The following is a 12,384-nucleotide window of genomic DNA, read 5'->3' as shown; positions in this document are numbered from 1 at the left end:
AAATATCTCTTGTACCAATTTCTGAAATGCAATGAAATGGAAAAAAAATAATAAATTAATACATTAACTGCAATTATATTATTGAATATATTTGAAAAACTTCAATTAAAATATAAAATAAAGAAAAGATTCCTTTCTCAATAAATGAGTTTCGCTTTCCTAAATAAAATGTTTATTCAAATGGTCATTGTGAGTCGTATTTTTTTTTTTTATTATAGATTCATTATATTTTTTTATAGAGACTTTTATCGAAATTAGTCAAAGTTTTCACTAAATTAAGAATTCCGATTTACGTAATATTATGAGAATTGAAATTTTTGAGAAAATAAAAAAAAAACCAACAAAATTCTATTTCCCGGAAGGTATTACGTCACATGGTAATTCGATTTTCTGAATGCCAGTTGACTTTGCTCGTCTCATTTTCATTAGCGAAAGTGAATGATCTACGTGACAAAGTTTCTAATTGATATATTTCTATTCACACCATAGCTTATACATTTAGCAATTATTTATGCTGCAAACAGCAATAACGTAAGCTGTTAAACGTGCTTTGAGAATTCGATATTGTTGTTGTTATTATTATTATTTTTTATTTTTACAAACGAAATTTCAACATATTATCAGTAATTGGAGCAGAAAAATATAAAAACTTAAATAAATATCTTTTATAAATATAAAATTGAATCAAGCAGAAAAATGTAAATTATATTCGTGTTTTTATAATTTGAATTCACGAAATGGAAACTCTTTCCAAATTATCAACTTTTTCTTGTGGATTTTTCTCAATGTTCTATATATAGACAAAAATATTGAATGATAAATATACTGTTAAAAAAATTTGCCAATTTAAATATGAGGCAAAATTTGGGATTTTAAAAAAAAAATTTTTGCACCTAATTCAAAGGAGAGTAGGAAAAAAAAACATTCGAAAACAAATGAATCAAAATTTTTTTTACTCTTTAAACAATATTTATGATTTTCCAAAAAATTCACATTTTTCTGTCTGTCTGTCTGTCGTAATGTACCATAAATTGTAAATTATACTGAAAAATTAAAAAAAAAAAAAAAAAGTTACTATTGTTCGCATATGATAGTCAAACGCGCGATTGAAAAGTTATATTAAAAATTGTGAAATTAATTCAACTTCTTTTTTTTCTCGAAAGGCATTATAAAATTGCAAAAGTCAAGCGGTGAACGTTAACTGGAAATAATTTCACGGACCATGAATTTCTGCGAGGAAGCCTTTGGTTGCTCTCTAGGAATCTTATGTATATATAATATGAGAAAAAAAGAAATTATACATGTATTAAATGCAATTCATTAAAACCACATTTTAAATGATAAAAATTATTTTTCCTATACTTGGAAAATTTTAATTGTCGATCTTAATATATATATATATTTATATACTCTCTAAATTTAAATAAAACTTTTAACTAATTTGAATTAGTGACTCACTTTTTGCATTTGAATTAGTTAAATTTTACTAATTCGAAAGTAAAATTTTGTTTTACTATTAATTAGTTAAATTTTACTAATTAAAAAGCAAAAAGTGAGTCACCAATTCAAAGTAGATAAAATTTTTCATACCAATTAAAATTTTTAATAAAATTTTGATGATAAAATTTTTGATTAAAAATTTGTTTTCCAAAACGATGACCAAACATTTTTTTTTGTATTTTTTGTAATTGTCTGTAATTTTTATTTTATTTTCGAGGATTCAGGAATTTTAAATTTTTTTATTAATTATATATAGCTATAATTATAAACTAACCATAACAATTAAAATATATAATTATAATAATTAAATTTTCTTAAATATAATCATTTTTTTTTTTTCATTAAAATTACGTTTCCTTTTTATTTTTTAATAACATTTATGTATGGACACACTTGAATAATGAATATATTTAGAAATATATACAATTATTTTTGATTTTTTTTGTAGTTTAAAAGAAATTTAATTTTTGTTGTATATTAGTCATAAGTTTTCTTTTTTTCTATAGATCCCAATAATTAATAAAATAATAATCAATCTCGCAGAAAGAAAATTTATTTTTCCATAATATATTGATCAATTATTTTTGGTTTTCATTTTCCACATTTATATATATATATATATAGAAATTAATTTCTTTTTCTCAACAAATTGTCTTTTATTATATAAACAGGCCAATAAACTCTATATAATAGAAATTATAACATTTGTAATTGCACTATAATTAATGTTCAATTTCCTTTGTTCCTCCGAACACTACTTTATAATAGTATTTATTTGTTTTTTTTTTTAATTTTATTTTATTTTATGATTCATGTTTTATGTAATTTATAATAAATTTATAATTTTCTAATTTCTATTTTAATTAATTATAATTGACAATGACAAAGACATATATATATCTCTTTTTCTGGTGTGCGAGTAATAATATTTCAACGAAAAGAAAACTTATTTTTCACTTTTTTCTCGATGATTTATATCTGATGCTATAACAATAATGTTGATGATTTTAAAATTAAAAAAAAAATTCATTATTGAATGAGAGAGTATTTTAATTTGAAATAATATTTTTTTTTTTTGAACAATTATGTCGAGAAGTTATAATTTACTTTTTTTTTTATTGAAAATGATTTTTATGATTTACTGGTGTATTTGATGCTAAAGATGTTCTTGATTTGAAACGGAGGATCGAGAAAAGGACAATACACTCCTTTTTGCAAAGCCAATGGAAATGTCTTTTTTATTAGCAGCGACTCGTATCTGCAAAAAAAAAAAAAATTACATTACTTAAAAAAGACATTTTTTATTTTTAAATAAATATTTTTTAATAGATATTTTACAAAAAATATTTTTAAAAAATAACGTCTGCTTTGAAAATTATTTAATTATTATTTAATTTCATATAAAAGTGGGTGAAACAAAAATATAATGTTTTTTTAAAAAAGAAAATATTTTACAAAAGAAATATTATTTCTTTTTTTTGCAAAAAAAAAAAAAAAAAAAAAAAATTAGAGTATGTCACGCTTACTAAACATTTCACAAAGAACCAGAGGATTCTGCTCATCTTCTTGTTTGTCCGCATCTTCATTGTTTTCATTATTTTTGTCGTATTTTATTCTGTCCTCTCGTTTCATATGTTGTACACGATCTAAATAATTGAGAGCTTCTTCAAATTCCTTCAACGATGCGGCATTATACAATTGCATATGGGCCCTTTTCCCATAACGACTTCCGGTATAGAAACGGTCGACCCTAGGTGCCATGTCCGAGACTTTTGGCCCGGTACGTGAATTTTTCATGCCCATCATTCCACTTCTTCCATATCTGCTACCTGCCAGGAACACTTCACCTACAGCTAAATTATTAAATTAAAAAAAAAATTCCATTAACGTCATTTAATTAAAAAATTGTACGATTAATTTTCTCCTAAATATTTTTCCATTTAATTAAATTAGTTCAAAAATCAATTTAATTTGATAATAAACGAAAATTTTTTTTTTAATCGATTGAAAAACTCTTTTCTTAATATTCTCCTAATTTTATTTTGAACAAATAATAGAAATTTTTTCCCCCAATTTTTGAAATAATAGCCAACTTTATTTACGTGTTTAAAGTGTGCTAAACTGTTCATTATTTCCCGCAAAAGAATGTAATAATAGAAGCTAATGTGGCGCCATCTCTTAGTGCAAGAAGCAGTTGAGTGGCAAAGTATGCGCCTGAATGTGGTAACCAAGTACCTAACCTATTTTACGTATTCAGAATCAGATAGCATTTCTCGTTTTATTTCAGTAATTGTAATTTGTGAACGACACCTGATTTAGAAAATCAAAGAATACTTATTTCTGTTCCTCAATTTTATTCTCTACAAAACACAATTTTACACTGGGAATCTTGGTAAAACTATACCAATTCTAAAACTCTGTGAAACATATACAATAACATTTACTCCGGGTCCGACAGCCCCTTCAACATATTTGAATTTGATCAATCATTGAACACTTTTCTTGAAAATGTTATTCGATATATTAAGGCCAAATTTTAAAAATAGACTAAAATAATCACAAATTGAAAATAGAATCAAATTAATTTTCTTCCGGAAATAATAATTGGTAGCTCAATCCCTTGGATGGATAATAGTAGAGGGGGTGATTCGTTTCTTTTAATTATTTAAAGAAAATAAACCATTTAATTTATATAAAAAAATGATTTTAATATTTGATTTTTGAGGTTAACAATTTTAATGCAACTAAATTAAATAAAACTTATTCTATAAAGAATAAGGATTCTATATTCGAGATAAGACACACACAAAAATAGGATTGAATTATAATTTAAATTAAAACATTTTAAATTTTGATTTTAAATATAGTCCAAAATAGAAGAAAAATTTAGAAAGATTATTTTTAGTGAAATTAACCAAATTTACCATAACAAATCCGATGAATGCTGATTGGAACAAATTTTACTTATTTTTAAAATATTTGTTTTTAAATTATTTCTGAAAATTTTCAAATAAATTTCAAATTGGCTTCTATAGTCATTTTCTTTTTGAATTAATTATGAATTGATCCATAAATACAATAATCACAAAATTAATTATTATTACATTAATATTCAAAAATATATAAATTTTGACTTTAATCAATGATTTCACTTTTTTAGAATGAAAAAATAATCTTGTTTATCAATCTCTAAGGAAAATTTGTTTTTAACCAAAAAAATGAAAAACGAATGTTAACAAATGAATCCCGACATAAATTCGTAATTATTTTGTTGATTAATAATAAAAATCTTCTTCTCTTGAATGATGATGAAATTAAATGAATCGAAAGCAAAAGGAAATGTTGGATACTCTTCTTTAAATTAAATAAATTATTAATTTAGTTTGATGCCAGTTGTTAAATCGTCATAACGCTCCTACAATATAATTTTTCTTGACATATATACAAACATTATAACTGAGACTACAAAGAACATTCTTAAATCCAGATTTATATAATTTTGATGAGTTAAACAAATTAAATGGGCTTTGTCTTCCACGCAGCAATATTAAGAGTTTCGAGCGATAGCTCAAAAGTATATGACGAAACTTTCCAAGATTGAATAAATTTTGAAATTGTTGTAATAAAATTCATAATAATCCAATATTTTCTTGGGTACAATCATAGAGTCCAACAATCAAATGAATAAGGTTAATTATAAATAGAATAATTTTCTTGAATCTTGAAATCTTCATATTTCTTTGACTCAAACGGAATTACATAAAATTTAAAAAAAGGGATTATTTATTTTAAAAAAATGTGTATCTTTATCTCGAATTTTTGTGAAATCATTTAAGTAAATCAGACCAGAATAAATTATGAATTTAGAAAATTTAAAAAAAGAAATTAAAAATTGATCAAAATAAATAATTAATATGCCAAAATCAAATTTATATTCGTAAATTGTAAAATTATCAATTTTACAATGTTACAATCTTTAATAAATTCTGATAAAATGTCATTTAAATTTGAAAGTATGCCCCGAGTGTCAGTAACTATACCCGTTACCCTAATATTATTTACAAAATTGAAAAAGGAAAATTTGTTATTGTTTTTAAATTATTTAAGTTATTTTATTTAAACAAAAAATTTTTTTTTTAATTTCATTATTTTCATTCATTATTTCATTAAAAATGCAATTAATTTGAATAAGAAATTAAAAAAATTAATAAATAAGAAAAAGTTGTAATTTAAAATTGAAAATAAAGTTAATGGCGTGGAAATACACACACACACGCGCGTCAATGAATTACTAAATAACTTAATTATATAAGTAACTATAATAAATATATATATATATATATATATATATATATATATATATATAAATAAAGATTACTCTCCTAATATAATTAGTCATGCAAAAAGCATTTTGGCTTCGAATTTCCGGGAGCTGAGAACATGATTAGAACAACAAAATATCGTGTAACATAGAACCAGAAACGAGATTTAATTGTAGCTATTTAAACCACTTTGGTATTTGACACAAAGCGACCAATGACCTATATCTTAATTAAAGAGTCATGAAAATACACTAATGTAATTAGTGTGTCCCTTTTTATTATATTGTTTTGTTAAGACAAAACGTGGCTAAAGTCAAAGAATAAATGCGCAAACTGCAATTTTTCTTTTTTGCGTGGGGGAAAAATTAAATTTTTTTTTTTCATTTATACCAAAAACATATACTATAAATAGTGTGTTTCAACTTTGTCAATGGTTTCTAATTTCCTTTTTTTTAGTAACTCACGCCTTCTTTTACTTACTAATTTTTTTTAACTTATTACTATTTTTAATATCTTTTTAAAAAATTGAAAAAATTTATTTTCTATATATATATATACAAATTAGAATAAAATAATATTGTAAATAATTAATTTAATATAAATTTAACTAAAAATCAAAAAAAAAAAAATTTATAATAATAATTTATTAATAATAATTTAAAAATTGTTCTGGTTAAAAATATTTTCAAAAAACTGTTGAAATAAAATAAGAAAGAATTTTGAAAATTACATACGAGCAGCGCTTTCTTCTCTTTTGCCATATCGACCACTTGTGTAAAAATTGTTTTGCGAAAAAGCCAAAGTAACAAAGTTGCAGCTGATCCAAAGCCATATCATCAATTCTATACTACTGAAGCCTAATGTGGCTGACGCAAGTCGAAATTTTCTACTGCTAGACAACATTTTATCTGCAACAAGATAAATTCTATATAATAAAAAATGGAATAAATTTTTTCTAACATGGATATCAGTGTTGTTTTTTTAAAAAAAAAACAAAAAAAAATGTGTACATTTTATATAAAATAGAACCGTTTTTTATGTTACAATAAAAATACATATATATATATTATATAATATAAAAATTTTCAATGAAACAAATATATTTTTATCTCAGAGGTAAATAAATATTTATTTGTTTAAATAAAATTTTATTTTCTTTAAATAAATGTTTTTCTTTGAAAAATTTTTTTTTATTTATTTGCAATAAATTTTATTTGTTTTAAATAAATTTTATTCGTTTCAAATAAATTTCTATTCGTCTGAAATACATTTTTACTTTTAAATACATTTTATTTGTATTAAATAAATTTTTTATTTTATTTTTCAAACAAAATTTTTTTTCTGTTAGAGATATTTTATTCGGTTCAAATAGAAATTTTATTTGCAACAAATTTTATAAATTGTATCAAATAAAATTATTTTATATTTGAAACAAAAAAATAGTTATAGCTATGAGGACAAATATAAAAAAAATAGTTGTTAAATAAATACAGTTTAATTAAAAATAAATAAATAAATGAAGAAGAAGAAGAAGAAAATAAAAAATTAATGAATAAACATTTTTTCGAAAAAATTATATTTTTTTTTTGTTTTTCTTATTGAGAAATTTTAAACTAATTAGAAATAATGATTTATATATATTATATTGTATACATAGTTTATATAAAAAAAAATATAAATTAGGTACAAAATTATGATAGTATTTAAAAGTTTTGTTTTATTCTAAAAAATGTAAACTTCTAACTTTAAAACAACACCTGTGGCTATGTTGAAGAAAAGTTTCATACATTACAAAGCTTATTTATTGAGAAACAGAACTTTAAATTAATTTCTAATAAAATTTTGATATTTATTAAATTATTTTATATAAAAACTATATTTTAAAATCAACCGAATTTTTTATATTCACGAGTAATTTTTTATTTTCAACAAAATATAATTTATTTGATTTATATACACTGAAAAAAAAATTTATTTGATTCAAATATTCGATTACTTGGCTATTATCGAATAAATATTTACTTGAACCAAATAATTTTTATTTGAATTAAATAAATTGTATTTGAACCAATAATTTCTGTATTTGAAACAAATACCATTTAATTATCTCAAATAATAATTATTTGATACAAATAAATATTTAGTTGATAATAGTCAAGTAATCGAGTATTTAAACCAAATAAATTTTTTTTTCAGTGTATAAAAAAATAATATTTATCACTGAGACTTAAATAATTATTATTGAATCTAATAAAATTTATTTGAAACAAATAAATATAAATATTTCAATGTGAAATTAAAAAATAATCATTATTTTTTTGAATTCCTTAAATTTCAAAATATATTTAATAAATATTATTTGTTTTCTTAAAATTTTTTAATTTTTAAAAAATTTATTTTACTATTTTATCTGTATGAATTTATATATTACAATTTGTTTATTTTATCTCTTGTTTATTGACACAAAAGATATTATTTCTTAATTATAAATATCCTTAATGATTTTGAATTTTTTAATTTATTTACTATTTTCTATAATAATTATGAATTTATATTAGCATATATTTATTTTGTCTCGTGTTAATTGATACAAAAGATATTTAATTAACCTTACGCAAAAGTTGATCGATTCAATGCATTTCTTAAATTAATTTACAAGAATTATATAAAGTTATACTGCAAGGAACTATTGAAAATTTCTAACAAAGCAAGGAATTTGTAATTAAGTTTGAAAAAGAGTATATAATATTCTTTAACAATTTCTTTATAATGTCAGCCTTGACATATATATATAGTCGAAAAAAACGACTTTTAAGTGATTGAAGTAACAATGCCAATATGTAATAAATGAACGAATATACTTTTTTAATACATCCATACTGCGGTGATGTCAATGCACTTTTATAACTTTTCACAATGAAAAAAAATAAATACAATTCACTATCAAATAATTCATTTTTGATTAAAGTCACAGAAAATTTAATTTTATTTCAAAAATTTGTTCAATTATCATTTTTTAAATATTTTAATATTAATTACTAATTAATTTCTATTTTATTACCGATATTAAAATTTTATAAAATTACACTCAGAGAAAACTTTCAATTTTTTCCCAAAACTAAATAAATTATATTTTCTTTAAAAAAAAATTGTTAATTGGTTTAAATAAATTTTATTTCGTTGAAATAAAAATTTTATTTGGTTCAAATAAATATTTTTTTGATCAAATACAAATTTTTCTTGATTCAAGTAAATTTTATTTTGTTCAAATAAATATTTTTTTTGTTCAAATAAAAATTTTACTTGGTTCAACCTAAATTTTATTTGCTTCAAATTAGTCATTTACATATTTCAAAAAAAAAATATTTTTTTAGTTCTGAGTCAAATATATAATTTATATTCAATTCAAGTACATTTAATATTTGATGCGAGTAAAAAATTTCTCTGGGTGTAAAAAAAAATTACTAATCCTGCGTAGATCTTAAAAAAAAAATTATCAATAATAATCGTAAGATTCTTTAAAAATTCTTTAAAAATTAAAAAATATAAATTTAACGATACACTAACCTTATTTTAAAAATCCATAAGGTTAAAAAAAATTTTTTTGCACTCCAAAAGATCCCAGGTTAACAAAATGAAATCTGCAAGTGGAAAAACTCTAAATTGCGCGTTTCTTTTTTTTGACTTAGTGTTACAATTTTTTTTCGCACTATAAATTCATCGCAGTATTTTTTTTTTCTTGTTATATTAAATAAGTATTTATTTCTTTCATTTATGCTGATTAATATTTTTCTGATTTTTAAAAAATTCATTATATAAATTTCATAGAAAATTTGTTGATAAACATAAAAATTTTAATTTATTAAAAACCAATCAAATTATTGTTAATAATAATATTATTTTTATTAATAAATAATTAATTTTTTTTTTCATTAGTAATTTTCATTTTCACTTTACAATTCATTATTTTTTCAAAAATTTCTCTTTGATTCTGTCTTACATTATTTTGAATTTTTAAAATTTTCATTAAGATAAAAAGTTTATAACTAAAAAAATTTTATTATCATTATGTAACGTTATATTAAATTATATGCTCTTATATATTATAATTTTGAATATCTTTAATTTGGAAAACAATAAAAAATCTAAATATTAATTAAATTTTTTTTACTTTTTTTATATAAATATAAGTATTTAATAATTAATCTAAATCTTTAATAAGTTGAAAATATATTTCACAAATTTTTAGATATATAATCATTAAATTCTCATTAATTTAACTTTTAATAAGAATATTACCAAAATAATAATTAAATCAAAGAAAATTTGTTAAAACTTTAAGCCTTCGCAAAATCCTTTAAAATAAATTTTTAATAATTAATCCGAATTAATTATTTATTAAATTAAGAAATATATTTCACATTTTTTTAAAATATTTTTGAGATAATCATTAAATTCTCATTAAATATACTTTTTAAGAAGAATATTACCTAAATAATAATTGAATGAAATAAAATTAGCTTAAAAATTTTGTGTCTGAAAAATATTTCAAAATTTATGTATGAAGAAAAAATTTTTATTGCAATAAAAAAAAAATAAAATTTTGAAAAAAAATCAGAAGGAAAAGAATTTTTATTGCAAAAAAAAAATATATATATGAAATACTTGTTGAAAATTTTGAAAGTTTTAAAAAAATAATCAAAAACAAAAACGAATATAGAGAAAATTTTTTTCTTATTAGAGTAAAAAATTTTGTAATAAAAGGAAAAAAAATATGAAAAAGGAAAAATTTAAAAATATATATTGTAGAAAGGTAATGTACCTTTTAACTAATTGGAATAATATTGTATACACTTTTTTTTGTACAAGTAAAAATGTTTTGCGTTGTACAACTTTTTTTTTGAGGGAGTGATTAGGGGGAGGTGGTAATTTTTTTTTTTTTTTTCTTTTTTTTGAAACACTGTGTAATAAATAGGAAAAGGGGCACGCAACAGATACGAAGAGAAGACTGTGGAGTCCTGTGAACCGAGAATGGTTTATATAGTCCCACCCAACCACCCACAAGCTACCAAGAGACACCCTTTTGATTCGTCCCATGACAATCCTAAACAACCCCATTTATTCTGTGTTTATCAATTTTTCTGATAACAATGAAAAAAAATTTTTTTTTATTTACAAAAGCATATTAAAAAATTACTTACATTTTAGGTAAAATACCCCTAAAATATTTTTACCTAGATATATACAAAATGGTTAATTAAAATTATTTTAATAAAAAATTTTTTTTTTACTCTAAATTTTAATTAGTAAGAATTTGTTAACTAATTTAAATAAGTGAATATTAATTTATTTAAATTAAATTTAATTTAAATTTTTAGTCATTTTTTAGTAAACATTTAGTTTAGGAAATATTATAAAATTTTTATAATCATATAAAAATAAATAAATTACTAAATATTATGTAGTATTTATATTAGTAATATTTTACCAAAAATTAGTGGTAATTTCTACTAATTTGAATTAAGTAAACGAATCCTGGCTAATTCAAATTTTAGAGAGTACGGGTCCATTTCCAATTATGTTCTATTATAAAATTATATATGAGTACATTAAAAAAATTTTATTTTTCAATTTAAAGTGCAAATAATTTTCAGTTTATTCAAAATTAACAATTTTTTAATTAGGGTCAACTGGGGTAAATCCGAACGCTTTTAGTAAGTTTCAACAATAACATAAGTTTTTTCTTTAAAAAAAAAATACTTCCGGTATTCTGGTGCATGAAGTTGTTACTTTACTTCCATAGAACAATTTTATGGGGTAGAAAAAATTTTTGATAAATTACAATCGCAGGAAACTTAGCGTTCGTATTTACCTCGATACTTTGCAACTTTCCTAAAATATGGGGGTAAATACGAACGCCACTGTATTTCAGAAAAATCTTAGGGAAAATAAATTTAAAGTATTGCAATTGTTAAACTTATATAAAAACTCAAAAAAAATACGATAATAAACCTATTATGTAATAATGCATCATATATAAATACAAAAATCAAACAGGTTAAAAATTAAAATGCATTACATAATTAAAACCTTCAATAACTTTATCAAATCATAACGGTTTTTTGCAAAACTTGGTACAGAAAGTATTTTGGAGTGATTGAATGTAAATACAAAAATAAAAGTCAAATTTTTTAAATTCTAAATGGCGGACTTTCCTAAAACTTATTTTTAAAAATGATCAAATTTGCTAACCCTGAAACCCCCCGAGTAACAATTTTCGAGCGAATCCAATGAATTTTTTAATTCTCGTCCGCCATTTTGAATTTTGAAAAACTGACTTCAAATTGGTAATTAGCGACCCCAAAAACCGTAGAATACCAAATTTTATTAAGATCCTGAAAAACTTTTTTCAACAAACCATTTGGCAAAAAAATTGAAACACTCCTTCGAGAGAACAGAGATTAAGTTTCTGCTTATTAATTACTAACGAGGATACGTATAGAAAGAAAAACTTTTTTCTATGTACTTTTATAATGTTAAAATAATAGTGTAATCAAATAAA

The 12,384-nt window shown here is 21.1% G+C and overlaps 1 protein-coding gene across 3 annotated transcripts; it reads right to left on the bottom strand.

Annotated features, from left to right (window-relative positions):
* Positions 1-2,132: 2,132 nt before the first annotated feature.
* On the bottom strand, positions 2,133-10,852 carry LOC127290298 (uncharacterized). Of its 3 annotated transcripts, none has more exons than XM_051318788.1 (5): positions 10,645-10,851; positions 9,390-9,463; positions 6,557-6,730; positions 3,032-3,353; positions 2,133-2,758 (listed from the first exon to the last, which is right to left on the bottom strand). In XM_051318788.1, exons 3-5 carry the CDS (start codon positions 6,723-6,725, stop codon positions 2,632-2,634), a joined length of 618 nt encoding a protein of 205 aa, XP_051174745.1. In that variant the 5' UTR covers positions 6,726-6,730; positions 9,390-9,463; positions 10,645-10,851; the 3' UTR covers positions 2,133-2,631. The 3 variants fall into 3 exon arrangements, with proteins under 3 accessions (XP_051174745.1, XP_051174746.1, XP_051174747.1); XM_051318790.1 differs by having other exon boundaries at positions 2,135-2,758; positions 3,027-3,353; positions 10,645-10,840; XM_051318789.1 differs by lacking the exon at positions 9,390-9,463 and having other exon boundaries at positions 10,645-10,852.
* Positions 10,853-12,384: the final 1,532 nt, after the last annotated feature.

Source organism: Leptopilina boulardi, unplaced genomic scaffold (assembly GCF_019393585.1).
Source record: "Leptopilina boulardi isolate dan_hultmark-lab unplaced genomic scaffold, ZJU_Lbou_2.1 LbouV2_59, whole genome shotgun sequence".
NCBI lineage: Eukaryota > Metazoa > Arthropoda > Insecta > Hymenoptera > Figitidae > Leptopilina > Leptopilina boulardi.
Note: the sequence above shows the minus strand (reverse complement) of the source record. Positions and strands in the feature narration are given on the sequence as shown.

What these genes read in the sequence shown, in the direction of transcription:
- LOC127290298 (XM_051318789.1), bottom strand. Translation starts at nt 6,725, where the DNA reads ATGTTGTCTAGCAGTAGAAAATTTCGACTTGCGTCAGCCACATTAGGC. An exon ending in AAGAGAAGAAAGCGCTGCTC is followed by an intron (nt 3,354 to 6,556) that starts GTATGTAATTTT and finishes TTAATAATTTAG; the next exon opens with CTGTAGGTGAAGTGTTCCTG. An exon ending in CCTCTGGTTCTTTGTGAAAT is followed by an intron (nt 2,759 to 3,031) that starts GTTTAGTAAGCG and finishes TTTTTTTTGCAG; the next exon opens with ATACGAGTCGCTGCTAATAA.